Source organism: Argiope bruennichi, chromosome 1 (genome assembly GCF_947563725.1).
Source record: "Argiope bruennichi chromosome 1, qqArgBrue1.1, whole genome shotgun sequence".
In the NCBI taxonomy this organism is placed as follows: Eukaryota; Metazoa; Arthropoda; class Arachnida; order Araneae; family Araneidae; genus Argiope; species Argiope bruennichi.
Genome location: NC_079151.1, coordinates 90,019,419 through 90,039,855, shown reverse-complemented (window position 1 = coordinate 90,039,855; position 20,437 = coordinate 90,019,419). Strand labels below are relative to the sequence as shown.

The 20,437-nt window shown below is 27.5% G+C and overlaps 1 protein-coding gene across 1 annotated transcript in view; it reads left to right on the top strand.

Moving 5' to 3' along the window:
- The first annotated feature begins 544 nt into the window (after positions 1 to 544).
- Positions 545 to 20,437, top strand: part of LOC129967011 (serine proteinase stubble-like) — a 44,711-nt gene continuing 24,818 nt past the window's right edge. Inside the window, exon 1 of the mRNA XM_056081645.1 lies at positions 545 to 727. Coding sequence (XP_055937620.1) covers positions 726 to 727 — 2 coding nt within the window. The 5' untranslated portion in view covers positions 545 to 725. The remainder of the gene's footprint in view (positions 728 to 20,437) is intronic.

Sequence of the window (20,437 nt, the reverse complement as noted above, 5' to 3'; positions counted from 1 at the left end):
TATTAGATTTAATGTCATCGAGAAAAAAAGATTTGAAAATCCATATAATCTATAGTTTATTCACGTCAATTTATAATCAGTATGAAAATAGGCAAGCTATATCAAATTCAGAATCAATTAGTATGTTTTATATCGGCATAAATTTGCTATGTATCATCTCTCTTGTTTTCTCTTCATATATTTATCAAATACAGAGCGCATTAAATTTGCCATCCCAACTTACAAATTTCCATCTTGAATTTTTTATAGCTATATGCGATTCATCGCCATCGATAGTGAAAATAAGATCTCATTTTCTAGCGAATATCGTCCGCGTTAACAAGCCTCCCCCAATAGCCGTCTGAAGAACCAGCTAAAGGTAATGAGCACTTTGTTGACCCGTCTTGGCGATGAAAGTCCCAGATACACACTGCAAAGGAGAGGGGGGAGATACCACCCTAATCAGGAACAACCCACCTTTTCGTTCTACCTGACGTCACAGAGATGAAACACATCTTCTTAACCTACATCTGGGAGGCTCTTCCGCAGGTGGCCGCGTTTCAGTTCTTAAGTAGTTGAAGACGGATCCAGCCGTGCGTGTGTGCTTCTGTGTGCGCATTTCCAATGATCTTGTGAATGTATTCGTGAGGCTCATGGATTATCTTGACGACATCCAGCGGAGGCGAGGTGGGAATCGAGTCGAAAGTTGATGGACGCCGATACCTTTGGATACTTTCTTCAGGAGCATGTAAGTAGAAATTTTGTAGTCCATTGTTTTTTGAAATGTAATTCCAATGTTGAAAAAATAAGGTAAAATGAATGACAATAAGTATGCAGCAGATTTATAACAAACTCTTTTGAGCTGTAAGATCTTAGCAATTGATCGTAACTGACTTTTATTTAGCAAGACCTGAAGTTCTGAAATTAACTGTTTCGAAAAAAAAGACCTTAAATTTTAGACTTTATCTCTTTTTACAACAGCCAAATCTTAAATTTTGAAATCATATTACTCCTTTTATAGCAAGATTTTAAATTTTGACGGTAGCTCTGACTTTACCGCAACAAGACCTTAAATTTTGACAACAGCTATCATTTTACCGCAACAAGATCTTAAATTTTGACAACAGCTGTGTCTTTACCGCAACCAGATCTTAAGTTTCGGCAATAGCTATGTTTTTACCGAAACAAGATTTTCAATTTTGACTGTAGCTATGATTTTGCAGCAACAAGAACCTAAAATTTTAAAGTAAATTATAAAATATTTTTCATGTGGCAAGATTTTAAATTTTTAATGTAATCAATTGCTAATTTGATTGTTCTTAACTACAATTAATAGTTACATTTCATAGTAAATTCCGTTACTTGAAGAATTGTGTTTAGTACTTTCCTTTATCGAAATCCTTTGTTAGACTATAAATATCGGATGTTAATTTTTAAGCTACAAGATAAAATTTATTTCAATTTTTATGTGCGTATGTATTTCATATTTATACATTTTCACAATGGATGTAAGTGCAATTTAAATAAATATAATCCCCTTGATCCTTAACAGTTCTTCAGATAAATAAGCAATCGATCATAGGAAGTATTTGCCAACATTTTGAATACTACTTTTCAATTATATGTGAAAAAAAAAATAAATGATTCAATGTACAACGCTTTCTTAAAATTAGTATAATCTTTCCTAAAAGCTTTTCGTAATTGTTATTTCAAACGTTGTTTTTACCATTCTTTGCTGTGAGAAAGTGAATTTGTGATTTAGAAAACATTCTTCATTTAATTTTAATGCACTTTCACTTCTTGTTAGAATATTTCTTGTCAAAATTTCTTGATAGTATATATGTATATATATATCTTAATAATGGCAAATTCTATATTTAATAATAGATTTTAAAAGTTTTGCATTTATCATAAATATAAATATGTTACTAACAAGAACTGGCATATGCTATGTATTTCCACCAATTCTTTTAGTGTATGTACTAAGGTATGCCAATAAATAACAAACAATTTTTTTACACGAAAATAAAATATGCAGTGCATTATAGTATAAAAAAGAAATAAAAATATCACTAATTTAATACTTTTTGCATAATTGCATTCATGTTAAGGCACTTACCCCAACATTGGATCAATTCGAAAATTCCGACATCATAGAACGCCGTCGGCCCTTAAGAGGTCGTCGTCAGAATCAAACTTTTGACTAAGGAGGAACTTCTTCATGGAACTTAATAGATGTAAATCTGAAAGTGCCAAATCCTGCACTTTGTATGATTATTTCTCCAAAACTTCCCAACCGAGTCCTTGCAGTTTTGCACACGAAGACCAGTATTTTCAAACTCATTCAGCTCAAATTCAAATACTTCAATATGGATGACAGTTATGCCGAATAGTGATAAACTAATGATACCTTCATTTCGGTTTTGTATTTTATGCATTGCATTTTTTATTATTGTGTTCAACATTACGTGCGTAACTCTCTCATGTAATTATTAATTTATATAATTTTCTTGATATCTAAATCCATTAATAATCTAATAGCAATCTTTTTTTAAGGCTTTGAATAATGTAGTGAAATAGCGTAAAAAAATGGTGCAAAATTCTTCATAGAGAAAAGAAATTTTCAAGCAATAATTTATGCGCACAATAACAACATATATAATTTCCACTCCATTGTATGAGAAAGGAAGGCACTGTAGAAAGAGTAGTACCAATTTTTGTTCTGCGCAAGAGCAGTAACTAATGACATTCGTTCCGCTTTTTATTTGAGAAGAAACGAAGGATATATTTCCTTCCTCATTAATTTATTTTCATTTTTTGAATTTGATTTATACCATTAAAGCCTGTTTTTTTTTCAATGATTAGAAAAGCTTTTGTATAAAGATATAAATTTCAACTCTAATGAAATATATCCATTAAGGAAGCAAATTTCCTTTAAACTTCCTTTGCAAAAGCTTTTAAGCTATAAATTTCACCTCAAATGAATTATATATCCAATACAAGAGCAAATTTTCTTTGCTAAAGCTTTTGTATAAATATATAAATTTCAACTCTAATGAAATATATCCATTAAGGAAGCAAATTTCCTTTAATCTTCCTTTGCAAAAGCTTTTTAGCTATAAATTTCAACTCTAATGCAATATATTCAATACAGGGGCAAATTTTCTTTGCTAAAGCTTTTCTATAAAACTATAAATGTCAACTCTAATGAAATATATCCAGTAAAATAACAAATTTCCTTTGAAATTAAGCTTCTAATACAGAATTTTTTATAAGATTTTTATATATCCTTTTATTGCTTGATTTATTTGAGCTTGCCTACAAGCAACGGTTGATTTCATTTGAGCCACCTTAAAATAAAAGTCCAATGTCTTTTATTCAAGGAGTCCTTGTTTGACATCTAAATTAGTCTCCTAATGGTTCCTGTGCCATTTGACTTAAAGACTAGGTCAAGGTCAAGGTTAGAGATGGGGGTAACGGGGCAGCAAGCTGGGTACAAAATTACGATGGGGCCCAATGAGGTGTTTGGCAAGGTCTATTAAAATTCCGAAGACGTCCAAACTGAAACATTGAGTTCAGTCGTGTGAAATATATTTTGTATTAAAAGTGAGCTAATATTTATGCTACTAATGTTAAAATTGCGATTTAAAATAAATATGACTTCTACATTTTTATGAAGAATTTTAGCTATACAAACACTTTTTACTATATATATTTTAGTTGAAATAAATATGGCCTTTTGATTTTTATACTAAATTTTAATAATATTTTTAATCAAATGCATATGAATTAATTCTGCTAATGTAACTGTTTGTAATTATTGGATGTTCGATACGCATTTAAGAATTAATTTATTATTGTAAATAGCAGTTCAAAATAATGAAATATGATAATCGGCCAAAATCAGCAGTTCAAACCATCCTCAATTTTGCCTGTTTAAAAGGTATTTAAATATAGATTTAACTATAGAAATATCTAAGCAACATTGTTAAATTATAATCTCAAAATATTTGGGAAATTGTATTTTGTAAGGTTAAAAAATTTTGCGAATATATTAAATTTTTTCTATATTTTCTAACTTTAGATAAATTAGTTGTAAATAAGCTCTGCTATAGTAAATATACTTTGGCATTTATGTAAAACAGGTAATTATAAAATAAACATATTAAAAATTAAATGCCTTTTACAAAGGTTATGGAAATCATTTTCAAAGGAAATAGTTTCCACAAAAAATATAACTATAAATTAAATGACCTAAAAATGAAACTTGTTTTACAGAAGAGATGTTGATTACATTTGCAAAGTAAATAAAATTTTGTTGAAATTTTTCACTTCTGTTTTTCGTCTTTCGCCATTTGCAAACTCATTTGATCTTTCTGAAAACAAATTTCCTTTGCCCCTTATCATAAAAACAGAAGTTTCAAAATAAAGTTCAAGTTCAATATTTCGGTGCTAAACAGCATCCATACGGATTGTAAAACTCACCATGCAGCTTATTCAGAAGAACCCATTTCCGTAAACTTTTTGAGCTGAAAATAATTGAAGTCTAAAAATGTTTGTGACAAGCTTAACATTTTTTTTCCAATTTCCAATTAGTATGTCTGAATGTAATTTTCTCTCTTAAAATATATCTTCTTTCCCAGAATAGACTGAGATACCACATGAGGTCAAATCGTAACCGTTAGGAAACAAGAATTCAAAATTCTCAGCCAGAAGCAAAATATATTTAAATAAATTCTAATAGTAATTTTATGTCATGTAGTTGTGTTAACTGAATGTCATCTTTTGTTAACAGTTTCGTTCTACCAAAAACTTTTAATTTTTCAAAATATTAGAAATTATAATTTTTCAAGAAAATGCTGCTTTTATGAATTGTTCTTAATAATTCTCCCCTTATCAACTTAATGGAGATGATTTATTCATTTCAATCAATTTTGATGAGTTACATTTTATCAAATTGAATAAAAATATTATTTTATGTTTTCTTGACTAATAAAGAATATTTTGATTTATTAACTATGCACGACAAATGGCGAAGTCTGTATAGCTGTTGAGGCTGATTGTTATGCCAAGACTTTATATTATATCTCTAACAGTGGAGGTATGTGAGTGGGTTGGAGACAGATGATGACACGCCTAAGAATCATGAGTTTTCATATGAAATAAAAACTATCGAAATCGGTGAAGTAATTGGAGCTGGGGAACCGGTGCTTTTTTGTGAAACATATGGCAAACGTATCATAATGTTATGCAATAATGTTTTTTTTAATCACAAGAGCTTATTTCCTTCAAAATTAAAATGTAAATGCAGTTGCGCATGTAGCGACTCCATTAATTTACTAATATAATCATGATGTTGCGAAATATAAAAAAAAGTGAGCTTATATTTATCAAATAATCCCCCCAGGAGGGATGCACAATGTATGGCGATGAGAAGTGTTCTATTCAAAGGTTTGGTGCCTTCACTTCAAAGCTGGGTCATTCCTTTTATAAGAAGATCTGCATCGTGGTCGGTAATGATAATTAATATTGAACCTTCATTCCTTGCCTCGTACTATAGCTCTCACTGCCATTCAAAAAAATCCAAAGTATGGTTGTAACTTAGAAATTGTTATAAAGCTGTTTAAAAATATTTAATACATCTTAATTCTCCACTGTACTGCATATAGTAAACTCATGATCTCTCCTCCTTTTCATCTCCATTTTCAAGTTATTATAAGAGGGAGTTATTACTTTTTAAAAGAAAGAGCATAAAATGTATAAGAGCTATTGATAGAAATATTAATTAATGGAATGAAATAGACAATGCCTTTTATATCATTATTCATCAATCAATAATTTACCAAGTAACCTTCAATGAAACATTTCTAGGATTTCTTAGAATTTCTAATACTTCAGTTAAAATAACGGCATTATTCCTTTTCTGTAGCATAATTGCATAACCCCATGTTTTTTTTCTTTATGTAAAATTGTATTCTACTATAAATGATTATCACTATTAGAAGTTCAAAACATTTTTCGGCATTTCAATCCAGTTAAATTAATTTTAAATAACAGATTTCAGTTGCATTAAAGCAATTTCCTATGCTTCTTTGCAGCTTTATGTTTGCTGTAACAGCAATAAATATCATTCATGCCAACACATGACTAAACGGTATTCATTTTATATATATATATATATATATATATATATATATATATATATATATATATATATATATATATATATATATATATATATATATATATATATATATATATATATATATATATATATATATATATATATATATATATATATAACATTTCATGTGCTATTGCCCGCTGGATTCGAAAAGAAGGAATCATTTATCTGGATTACCAGACATTGCGTTGATTGATTTTTTTTTTTTTTTTTTTTTTTTTTTGGATTCCTTAACGAAATTCTGAAAGGATTTTTTAAATGATTTTGTACTAAAAACTTATGTGTCATTTGAATGATTTCAAACGATGAAAGTAATTAATTCATTGGTACTCAATAATTTGAAATCCGTAAGGTTTAAAGCTCATCAAAATCACTAGTTTTTCTCGGCTCTTTTATTAGAATGCAAAGAAATAAGAGAAAAAAAATTCTTCATTTTATACATAAAATATTTAGGACTAAAACGCGTGCTTCTCTCAATGTTAAAATTACATTTGGATATAATCAATCTGGACACGTGTAAAAAACTACCGTGATACAGTATATCATCATAGTTACCCATTATCTATTTATTTAAAATAATTATCAATTCAATGAATCAATTTCCAAGTCCCAAATAATTGTCCGATTTCGCCAATTTTTATTCGATATGAAAATCTATGACCGTTAGATATATCAACAAGGATTAGCTACCATCCTAGATTACGACAGAAATCGAACTATATAGCTATTCATTCTATAGTAAATTTTATCCATGTGGGGAAACTTGATTATCCCCAGAATCAATCACAATACCGATTTCGAAACTCTTCATTTCATATAAATGTTCATGATCTTTAGATATCCCATCAATGGTTTCCTACAATTACCAACTTCTATATACGAGAGGAATTGCAAAAGCATTATTTTATTGTATATTTTCTATTAAGAAAAGGCTTAACAGAGTCATGTCACTATGCCACTTTCATATATCTTTGCCACTTACCCATTACTAGTTTCAAGAGATATTGCAAGCTGAAACACTTACGAGACTCCAGCTTCAATAACCACAGCGATTTCGCTATGTATGTATTTCGCTGTAAAAAAAAAACGAAAATTATATTAAACGTTATATTAAAACGAAAATTAGTTTTCGTTTTAATATAACGTAATGAAAATAGTTTCATCTTCAAGGATCATTAATTACATATCGGAGTTTGCTATTTTTGTCTCCAGTTACATATGAAAGCTGGTATAATTTTAATTAAAATCGGCAATTAATGCATGAATGCATTAATTGCTTTTTCTAGTATAAATCTTAATATGCAACAATATAGCGACGAATAATGAATTTCTATAATATTTATGCGCATTTTTACTTAAGGTTATAAAAATTTGAATCATGCTGCGTTACACTTAAATTTATTTTGGTTGATAACGTATTGTAGTCATTCTAATCAACTTCATAAAAATTAAAATCAACTTAAATTATTTTTATTTTTTTGCCATCAAACAAATACATTTCTTAGATAATAATAAGATAATCTTTAGAATACCCTTTCAAAAGTAATAAAATAGAGTCATAATTTTTGAGAAACGAATTCCAGTGCAAATGTTGAAAATAAAAGGATACATTTCCAACTAAATTTCTTAAAAACAATTTATAGGCAAATTTTTTTATTTTATGTAAGCCACTGTGTAAAACTTGGATTGAATTCTTTGAATAATTTTATTCTTTAAAATCATTCATTTTCAACTGTCAGTGGCAAGTAAGGTGTAGAATCCTCGCGCTTCGGAAAATGAGCCGAAATAAGATGATAAGCAAAAAGAATGGCGAGATCTAAATTTTTCTTGCAGACGATCTTTTTTTATATAACTTTCGATTAGAAAGGTTTCTATTATGTTAACGCAACGTGAAGTGAGAGAATTCAATCATTTCAATTTTTAAGTGAATAATTTGTTTATCTTCTTATTTCTTCGATTTTAAGTGAAAATAAAATATGGCTGATTTAATTCCTATTCCATAGCTATTTATTAAATTGATTTTCTTTATTATCAGTTGGAAATTAAATAATTAATTATGCTCATTTTGACACTTTTTTTTTCTTTAGTCTGTATTTGGCAGTTCTTTAAATGCATAGGTTTTACCTTCATTTATGAATCCATTTCCCATTCCTTATACCAACATTCTCTCAGTTAAGCCCGCTGGTGTGATGCGGAAGTTTGTAGAGGGGGTGCTAGTTCAGATATTAACCTCGTCATCTGACCATGGTTCAGAATTACTGGATCCATCCCAAAATTGCCTTAATGTTGTTTTAAAAAGCAGCGTTAATATAACTAAACTGAACTCAGTTAATACTATAATTTAATACAATACAGTTTTATTTCATAAGTAACTTTTAATTTTCCAAGAGTTTATAAATAAAAAAAATATTAAAATAATTTATATTCATCATATTTTACACTAAACAAACAATACTAAAAAATCGGGGCCGCGGTGGCCTGGTGGTAAGGTCTCTGCTTCGGAACCGAAGGGTTTCAGGTTCGAGACCCGATTCCACCGAAGAACCCCCTTGTAAGGGGGTCTGTTGCACGTTAAATCCGTCCAGACCAAACGTCCTCCCGCTGGTGTGGTGTGGAGAGGGGGGGGATGTCGTCCTCGTCATCTGACAGCGGTTCAAAATCACGAGGTCCTTCCCAAAATAGCCCTAGTGTTGTCCTAAACGGGACGTTAATATAACTAAAAAATCTGGAATTACTCAGATTACAATAAATCAGAGCATAGCTCGGTGATCGTTGTACTCTTTCAAAATATCAAAAATAGATCGATTATGTGGGTTATAAACATAAACTAATGATTTTTTTAATAAAATCAATATTTAGAATTTTGAAATAGTGGTTTGCTTGAATTTTAAATTCGTTGAAAGATCAGCCCAGGTTACCAAATACGGTATAAAAACTTAACCCAAACTAAAGGCTTGAATGTCCCTAAAAAAATTTATTTGATGGCGTTATTCACTCCTTCACTGTTTGTTTTTTAATTTTTGAAAAAAACACATGGTTAACAAGACATTAATTTAAAATAAAAGGAATATAATACTTGATTAATGATGATTTATCTCATATGGTGAAATGATTTATTTCCTTTTTTATGTTTAAAAATCATCTTTACCTTATCAATTGATTGCTTTTTCTTAATCTCTTCTTAATTTAATTTGATATCTCTTCTTAATTTAATGCATAATGCAAGATTGAATGCATTATCAAATTAAATTTGAAGAATGCGTGCGTGTGTGTGTGTGTGTGTAAAACATTCTTTGAAGAAACAAGCTAACATTGAAGAAGCTAATTGCATTGACAAGCTAACATTAACTTTAACATAACTTTTTGAAATTTTAAACAAAATTTTAATTTACTAAAAATTTAGAGAAATTGTGGTGGCTTTCCGAAATAATTCACTAAACTGTTATTGTAAAAAACTGAAAAAATTAACTTTTACCGCACTTTAAAATTTAAGAAAATTCTCATTTTAATAATTCCAAATATTCGCTGAATTTAAGCATTTTTAATAAATAATTCATGTATATTTTTCTTCGATATGTTTCAGTATTAAAATAAAATTCAAATCATTTTCATTATTCCATCAAATAGTTAATTCTGCCTACAGTTGGAACTTTAATATACCGACTTCGGAACATAATTTATCTATAATAATTTGCATTAATTATCACTTTTTATTTTCTTTTTATTCTTTTTAATTCCTATTCTTATGAAAATTATCATTTATGGCATATGTGTGCTTTGATTTTGAATGCTTTTATGTATCAATTTTCAGAATATATTCTAAAATAAAATTTTATTTTTTGAATATTTTAATATTTTTGGAATTTAATTTATATTTGCCATTCCATGTCCATGAATGATATCACCATGACTTATTACAAGAAAATGTTTCTAAATTTTTTAAAATTAAAATTTTTCTTTCATTAGATTTTATATTTAATTTTTTTTAATGTAGAAATATCCTTTTTTTTTTTTTTTTTTGCATAGCTGTTTTAACTCTTAAATTAAGTCCGTTTTCATTTACGTAATGTACTTACGTTATTACATAATCACATACTTATGATCATTCACTGGCAAATTTCTAAAATAAATTAGATTGTGTTTATGAAAACTTCTTTTTGTGTAAAGAGACGTTGCTATAATCACTGTTGCTTAGCAACAAGCAAAAAAAAATGTGCCAGTTTTATAAAACTGTTAGTTATAAATGAATTTTATTTCTCTATTTGCTCTATTTGCCTTCTATTTTTGAGACGCTTCATTAACTAAATAAAAGTAAAATAGAATGTCCGAAATAAAATGAATTTTAAAAATAATTGCGAGACATATTAAGTTTTTTTACGTCTTTTTTATCTGTATCTTCTGACCCTTCATCATTTTCACAAAATTGCACAGTTTTCTTTTTCTTTTTTTTTTTCCTTTCTTTTTGTATGTAGCATCATTAACACAGAAAGCTACACTTTTTAAAATCATTAAACAAAATCTTAAAATTGGAATCCTTCTGAACTTCTACGGCTTGCATTATGGAATTTTGAAAAAGCCGCTTAAATTATTCCATTTTTCCAATTTCGAGATTAGCAGCTTTCAACAATTATGCCATCATCTGTTGAGTCCTAAATCGAAACTCGGCCATTTTTTGGAATTATTTAAAAATGAAAGAATAAATCCTAAAACATCTTTTTTTTTTCTTTTTTACTAAACATATTATGCTCTGAATATTTTGCCAAGGAATAATTTACTACTTTTCCTTCATTACGAGAAAGAGGTTAAAAATAATAGCAGTTAAGCGCTTAATACTTTTTGTGTGTGTTTGTATATTGTATGTGCATTCTCTCATCGAAGCAACTTTTTTAACTTCTTTTTATTGATGGTACCAAAACCTCCATCATACATCTTTATTTAATTATGGCATATTTATGTAAATGAATTTTTTTTAACACAGAAACAATTTGATTTATTTAATTTGAATTTATTATTGTATTAAATATGTAAAATCAGTCATTTGAAATCGGGTTAACTAAAATCTAGGTTAGAAAATTTACTAATAGTATTACACTGCGTGTCTTTCTGCAGTTGTATTTTACATATTTTCATATTTTTTTTTCTTCAAAAATTCTATTCTTTTTTTTTTATATTAATAAGTTTCATTGCTAAAATTGGTTTTAAATGCTTGTGCAATATTTTCTACATTTCTCTGAACAATATTTATAGGAAAATATTATTAGAAAGTTGATAATATTTTTCAGAATGAATTTGAAATATCACTTATAATTAACCCTGCATAATCTTTCTCTTATGTTATTATTCAATGTGTCCATTTTAATCACAGCCAAAATCTTTTTTATAAACCATTGTATTGTAAATAGGTGTATACTTGCATTTGAAAAATATGCTAATGCTCTAGAGAGTTAAATTTTATATTGATTTGAATCAATAAACGTACTGCTAAAAAATTTACGGTATTCAATTTTTTCTGATATCCTAGTAGCTATATTAAGTAAATTGTTCCTGAAAAAAATAATATTAAAAGAAATAGTTCGATACTTCTATGATTCAAACTGGTCATATTATACAGTTTTGAAAAATCATTGTTTAAACCGATTTTAAATTATTTAAACGATCGCTTCTAGTTAGATCCGCTACTCATTTCACTCTGATTCCTCGAGACGTCATTGGATCGGTTTAAGAAATTAAAATTTAAAGCTTTATAACTAGGTTAATTTTAATTGCAGAAGAGTAGATTTTTTTGTCTTAAAATATTATTGCTAGAAAAATATTTTTATTAAATATGACAAATATAAACGAGAACTACATGAAAGCTTTACAAGAGTTTAAAGGTAGATTTACAGAGTTCAATAACTACTATATAATTTTGTACTTCATTTAGAGTATGTTTTCCTATTGAAAATATCTGCCTAACTGTAAAAATTTAGAAATTTGCTATTGAGGTACGATTAACATATCATGTCAACTTCAAAGATTTGTATGATTTTTATATCAAATTATAGCATCTATGAAGAACTTCAATTTTATCTCCTTGGGATTTAAACATTTAATAATTCGACACAATGTATAAATTAAATTTTGAGAGTTTGTAGAAAAATTAAAATATTCTATTGAAAGCAGTATTTTATATTAAAATCATTATCTTTTATTTGATTGAAAAGGCTAAGATGATATCAATAAAATTTACTTTTTCTTCAATTTAGTGGAATTATAATTTTGTTTATATAGCATCTATGCAGGACATAATTTTTTATTAAATTAACATAATTAATAATAATCCAACACAATGTATGAATTAAATTTTGAGAGTTAATAGAAAAATTAAGATATTCCATTGAAAGAAGTATCTTATCCTCAAAACGTTATATTTTATGCGATTGGAAATGGCAAGATTCTATAAATAAAATTAACTTTTTCTTCAATATAGTGGCATTGTGAAGTTATGGATATAGCATCTATGAAGGAATTAATTTTTTACTTAATTAACGTAATTAATAAAAATGAATTAATTAATGTATTGAATTCAATATGAATGAATTGTATGAATGAATTCAAATGAATGAATTGTATGAATGAATTCAATTCAATGAATTGTATGAATGAATTCAATTGAATGAATTGTATGAATGAATTCAATTGAATGAATTGTATGAATGGATTCAATTGAATGAGTTGTATGAATGAATTCAATTGAATGAATTGTATGAATGAATTCAATTGAATGAATTGTATGATTGAATTCAATTGAATGAATTGTATGATTGAAATGAATTCAAAAATGAATTGTATGAATTCAATTTTGAAATCTAATAGAAAAATTATTGTGAACACGGTATTTATATCTCAAAACATTATCTTTTATTTGATTGAAAACGCCAAGATGCTAACAATGAAATTGACTTTTTCTTCAATATAGTCACATTATGAAATTATTTATATAGAAACATAAAAGCAATCATTATTAATCATCATTAGAAACATAATAGCAATCATTAAAGCAATTAATTATTTAAATGATTAATACTATTAATGTTTAAATTTAGCAATTAAATATTTAAATTTAAATGAAATTTTTTTGTGTGTCGTATACATTTTTCTCAAAAAAATAATAGTTTATAATATTGTTTTAAGAACAGTGCAACATCTATTTGGGTGGTATTAAAATTGCAGCTAAGCCACGCATCACTAACCAAGTCCGGCCGAAACACAATTTTTAGTTCTTGTGTTGTATCCTTATCATTTTTATTTACATACATTATGAAACCGCTTGTCTTAATCTTAACATGCTCCATTTCATAATGCAAAGACATCCGCTTGCAAATAGATTAATTTCCTGTCAGCAGATCGCGGGCAAAGGACACGTTATTATCCTAGAAACGCACTCAGTGGAATTTTATTTCATAAATGATTGGTTTCATATATAAAGTAAATCAACGGAAATTATGAATTTCATTTGAAGTTGCATGAAATGAATATTTAACGTAAAAAATAAAAGAAGGTATAAGCATTGCCGTTGACATAAATACTCAGTCAGTTAGACCTGCAGCTATTTGTGAGATTACGTACTTACAATTTGATTTAATGTATTTAAATGTCTTTTCAAAATTTAGCTTTATTTAATATTTGCATTAGATTCCAAAAGTTTGCTTCTTAAGGAAATAAGGGAAGGCCGCGATGGCCAGGTGGTAAAGCGTCGGCTTCGAAACCGGAAGGTTCCGGGTTTGAGACCCGATTTCACCGAAGAACAGTCGTGTAAGCGGGTGTGGTGCACGTTAAACGTCCTCCCGCTGGTGTGGCGTGGCGTGGAGAGTGGAGGCTGCCAGCTCAGGTGTCGTCCTCGTCATCTGACCGTGGTTGAAAATTACGAGGTCCATCCCAAAATAGCCCTCGTGTTGCTTTAAAACGGGACGTTAATAATAATAATTAAGGAAATAAGGACGCTTAGTATCATCAAAAGCCTTATTTACGAATTTTAGTTTCATAAATTAGGTGATATTTCAATGATTCTAGAAAAAAGTTATATAGGTTTGAAAAGATAAAAACTCTAAACAACAATAGTCCAGATTTTTGAATTTTTTATATATTTTTTTATAAATTTGGGTTTGTTTGATTAATTCTTTTAATTACATAAATAAAATTTCTACATTACCTTACTTATTAAAATTATGCATCTATTAAACCTCTTTTTATTTATTTCTGTATATTTAAGTTACTATTTGTAATGATAAATATTAGTCTTTCTGACTTTAAATAAAATTGTCAGTTTAGTTTCTCATTTTTTTTCTTAAAATTATTTATTTTAAGTTTAATTTTAATTACTTCTTAAAAATGTATATATTATTATTTATCTGTTATGACTTGGGATTGTGTTTCTTTTATGTTTGAACATAAAATTATCTAAGTAAAACACTTGGTGTTTTTAAAAACCGGAATAACAAAATGAACGTCATAAAACAGATTAAAGCCCTAACAATTATATTTTACTAAATATTAATATTATCTTTATATTCTATAATTATGAGAATTTTTACATTTTTCAAATCAGTTTTAGCAATAATTAATAATATTCTTAATCGTAATTGCGTTTCATGGCCTAGTGATCTTAGGCGGCTGCTTAGTCGAAAATGTTCCAGTGGAACTGTATATTTTTATGTTCTTTTATATTTTATGGCAATAAAACTTTTCATGATTTGTATTTTAAACATATCAAAATGAAAATAAATTCATTGTAATTATCGAAATTTTATTCACATAATTTGCTAATTTTTGAAAAAATTTTATTCTTATTTTTTAAAAGTACAGAATTTATCTCCATGTTAAGCTTAAGAGTTGTGGAATGAGCTTGCAGATTATCTCATTAAAAATGTTTTTTATTAAAAATCAAATAAGTTAAGGATGAAATTTTTTTGTACTGTTGTACTGTGAAATATCATGCTCTTTCTACATATTCTAAATTTTATGACAGATATAACTCCTATTTATAAAAACTCCCCTAAATGTATAACTCAAAATACACTGTCGAGAAAGTCGAGCTTTGTTATTAGATTCTGTCTAATAAAAAAAAAAATACTTGGAGTCTTATAACGATCTTCTTAAACAAATATGGATAAAATTATTTGAAAATTGAATATTTTAATCGATACGCTCTTTTTTAAATAATGTATATCAGCAAATCAGATTATACTTCATTTTTTTTTTAATTTTCATTGATTTCACTAAAAGATTTGACAGAAAAATTTCTTCCGAAAGTGGTTTACAATTTTTAATCAGTAAAAAAACTGTACCAGAAGTCAAAAGCAATTTTTATTGTATTTTCACAATGTTCGGCAACGTTGTTAACGAACGCAAATGTTTTCAACGTTGCCGTTAAACTTACCGACAATTAACGATACCGAAAATGCAAACATTTTACATCGTTATGCGTTTTCGGCATCGTTAGTTTTTTAAATGATTAAAAAAAAATATTTGTTTCTGGTTTTTCTTTTGTTATTTTCTCTAACAGTTATTTGATAAGTTAACCCTTTCTAGGGCCGTGGGAAGTATGCTTCCCACCAAATTTAACAATATTTGTATGAAATTATGTAGGTTGGCATAAGTTCTGACAAATTTTTTTAGAAAGACAGAAACTTAGATGCTTCAGTTTTTTATCTCACACAAATTGATGTGTCTTTATTTGTTACTTAATTATTAATTAACCAAATTAATTAATTCATCAAATTAAATTTATCTAATAAGTTAAGCCTAAAAATATTCTAAGTTAAGCCTAAAAATATTCTAAAGTTAAGCCTAAAACATTTTTTTTCAGGCCTAAAAACATTTTAATATAATATGACTGGAAAAAAATGGCCCTTTAAAGGGTTAAAGCACATGCGGAGTCATTGTTTTCCAATGCATTAATGCTTTATAAATGGATGTTGGTATGAAATAACAGGAAGGCAGTCTATTAAATTAATAATCGTTTAATCCTATGGCATCCCTTTTATACGGACTTCGGACCAAGATCATTAAAATCAATGTATAAAATCCCAGTCAATGTTTGAAATTTATGCCATTTTTGTACATTAAAAAAAAAGCATTTCCAAAGTAACATCATCATTGGTCAGAGGGTTTTTTTTCCATATCTTGGCTTAGAAATGTTTACCAATAAACTCTCATTATTATACAAATTAGCCAATTTTGAATTCCAATGCTGAATGAATTTCATTTATAATCCTTATATATTTTAAGAACATGTCCCCATTCAGCAAATAGAGGTATTGGGTTATTTAATCATTTTCAATTTAAAATTAAAGCTCAAATTTTAGATGAAAAGGACAGATAGACAGCATTAGCAAGTGTATAACATAATGAATAAAACTGGCTTGTAGTAATGACAACAAGGCATCTGAAATACTTCAAACTGTATATTTATCTAAATTTCAGATGTGAAAATCGTTTGCCGAGTGGAAAATTAAGGCTAAGGTATATATAAAAGAATCTGTTTAAAGTTTTCTCTCGAAATAATCAAAATATTCTAGCTGCCGAAGTAAATCCCTATAAAATAATTGTAAGTTAATTCATTTTAAATTGAGGAGTATAATAATTCAATAATCATGAATGAAGAGTAATAATCAGAGTTGTCAGTAGAATGAGGAGTAATGAGGAGTCTTCAATAATCATGAATGAAGAGTCATAATCAGTAGAATGAGGAGTAATGAGGAGTCTTCAATAATCATGAATGAAGAGTCATAATCAGTAGAATGAGGAGTAATGAGGAGTCTTCAATAATCATGAATGAAGAGTCATAATCAGTAGAATGAGGAGTAATGAGGAGTCTTCAATAATCATGAATGAAGAGTCATAATCAGTAGAATGAGGAGTAATGAGGAGTCTTCAATAATCATGAATGAAGAGTCATAATCAGTAGAATGAGGAGAAATGAGGAGTCTTCAATAATCATGAATGAAGAGTAATAATCAGTAGAATGAGGAGTAATGAGGAGTCTTCAATAATCATGAATGAGGAATCAAATTGAGGAGTATAATAATTCAATAATCATGAATATAATAATTCAATAATCATGAAATTCCAAGTCAAATCTTTGAATGATCTGTAAATTATTTACTTAAAGTATCCGACTAGGTTAAAAACAAGAATTTGGGTGAAATTTCGTATTTTTATTTATTTGTTTGTTTATTTTGTATTTATTTATTTATTTGTTGTTTCAAAAAATAGGTATGTTTTTGTTCCAAGTGATATCTTTATTTTCGCCTCTAAGTCAATTAGAAGCCAAGTTATAACAAACTACTTGACATGTAAGTGATGCTTACATATAAGCATTTATAAACTTCAAATGCATTTTCAGAAGAACGAGTTTTTTTCATAATTTTACTGTACAAATACTGTTATATCTCAAAAAATAATCAAAATATCTTAATGAAATTGTAACTATTTCTCGTTATGTTACGTAGAATGTAATGAACAATGGATTTGCTGTTGAATTCTCGGGAAGTGGATTTGTGATTGTTTAATATAAATATTGTTGAAAAATTCTAAAATTTCATAAATACATGCAAAAATTTTATTTTCGAATATAATTCTTAAATAATAGTTAGTTGCAATCTAAGATAAGCTACATATGTAATGTTACAAAGAAAAATGAAAAACTGTAACAATTTTTTATTTATAACAATCCTAATTTTTGTAAACAAATACTAAAATTTAAGCCAAAATAGGCTTTTTCTCCAAAATCAACATGTATACTTAAATGATTTCACTTTTATTCAACATTTTATCCTTATAGTAATAAAAAAACATGATATAAACATTAAAATATTTGGGTTTATTTATTTATTTTGAAAACTCTCTTCCAAACCTAGTTGGATATCTTAAGGTATTCCATAATATACTCTGTTCTTAATAACTATAGAATGCATTGTAACAATAATAGTTTATACAGTTGTTTTCTTTGCCTAATATACAGCGCAATTTTTTGCAGAAAAATAATAAATTATGCAATGTAAAAGGCAATGTTATTCTAATTCAGTTTGATATTTCATAAATATATTTATTTTCGATTCTAAATCATTTTAAAAGGCAAAAAAGAAACATCATCACATTGTTTATAATGCACTCCGAACCATTTTAGAAAACAATCCTCTTACCAATTCTATAAGCTTCTTAAAACTGAATACATATCATAGACGCATATTTGGATTTACTCTGCGACAAAATTTCAAACTAAATAAGAAAGAAAGAAAAAAAGCTGGATATCCTCCGATGTCTGTTACACATCGTTCTGCACTTAATCTTGAAACCCCATTGGGCGGAACTCTGACTCTGTAAAACGCGCTGGAGTGTGTCGTCGGCGTGTTTAGGATGAGCATTGAGGCCACTGGGTTTCTGGTGAAAAAAAGACACCCGAATCATTTCATAACTATCGATTCGAACTCTTTCGAAAACAAGCTAAGAATAAACGGGACATTCGATGTCAGTGTTTTCGTTTCGCTACGCCATATGTAACCAGAAGTGGAACTAAATAGAACGGTATTTTTTATATTGTTTTCTAAAGATTTACTCACTTCTGTTCAAAGTTTAACAAAGATTTTTTTTAAACTAATCGTTTGGTTTTTAGGTCTTCAATTAAATTAAATAAAACGTTCTCAAATAGCAAAAAATTCTAATTTCTTCTGTTTAAAGCTGAAACATAATGTTTTGAATTTTCAGTCCCAAATAAATAAAGACTTCTGTTCAAAGTTTAGCAAAGATTTTTTTTTTTAATTAATCGTTTGGTTTTCAGGTCTTCAATGAAATTAAATAGAACGTTCTAAAAAATGCTAATTTCTTCTGTTTAAAGCTGAAACATAATGTTTTGAATTTTCAGTCCCAAATAAATAAAGCTTCTTTTTTTTTTTTGTTGTTTTGTTGTTCTTAAAACAAAGAAACAAATGGATTTTTCCTCAATTAAAAAGTTTTTAAATTGAGCAAAAACCTTACATTTTGGCTCGGTTTTTGCTGTAATTGATAGAATGATTTTTATTTAATTAATAACATAGCTAGAATTTTTAATTCAATATATTGTTTGAATTTATATTTATTTAATTTGAATCAATGGTGTATCGCGTTGCAAATTTTCTTCATACTTATAAAGATTTTAACAAAAACATTTATATCATAACGATATAAGAAATGTTTAATATCGTTATGATGTAGGAAATATTTTTATTAAAATCTATATAAATAATAATTAAAAAGAATGTATCGTTGTTTACATAGGGATGTCATATTACATTGTATTCTATGAATGCTTTATTAAATCAATAAAACAACTCACAATTATAAATCTTATAATTTTTGCTCGTGCAATCAAAATTAGATTTTACTCACTCATTATAGTTTCTCTTCATTGATAAAAAATAGACTTTACTTCCATTATTACGTATACTTTTTACAGCAGTAGCTGATTAATTTTAAAATATTCGAAGGATGCTTTTATTTTGGCTAAAAAATGAGCTAAATGAAATAATTCTATACTTATAGATTTTAATAAATTGTGCATCAAGTTGAGATCTAATTTGCGGAATGAACTTTTTAAAAGCATTTATGGAATAAACTTTTAAGCATCAAATACAAAGTCTGCAATTTGTAAGTCAAGTACGAAAATCTACATTTTTATTTCATAAATCCAAATAAGCATAAATAAAATATGTCTATTTGAACAGAAGATCACCATAATTTATAATGGAAGTTGGAAGGCAACTTTTCACATTACACTAACATGAAGGCATTCGATCCAAACTACAGATCTGCGATACATCAATCTCATAAGTGGTTCATCCGTCTATTATAATACATTATCCATTGTGACCAACTATTTCATTGTGATCACCAAAGAGCTTTTAGATTTGAAGTAGCTAATTAAGTATTATTTATAAGAAAATGGTAATGAACGAAAGGTATGGATGATGACTGTTATGGACAATTTTCTTTTATATAAAATATAATTGTTACTTTAGATTTGATGATTTTTATTCGATGAGAAAGATCTTGAATAGAGATAATATCTAGGTAATGTCCTGGTTTATTTCCAATATTTTTTGACGTATCAATATTTGAGATGATTTCTATTCACTAAAAATTTTGTTTTAAATTAATTATTCTTAATAAAATTTACTCATGAAGTAATTTTGATACATTTTGTTATTTTAACGACACAGGATGATATGCATTTTAAGACTTTGCTTTAATTGTCAA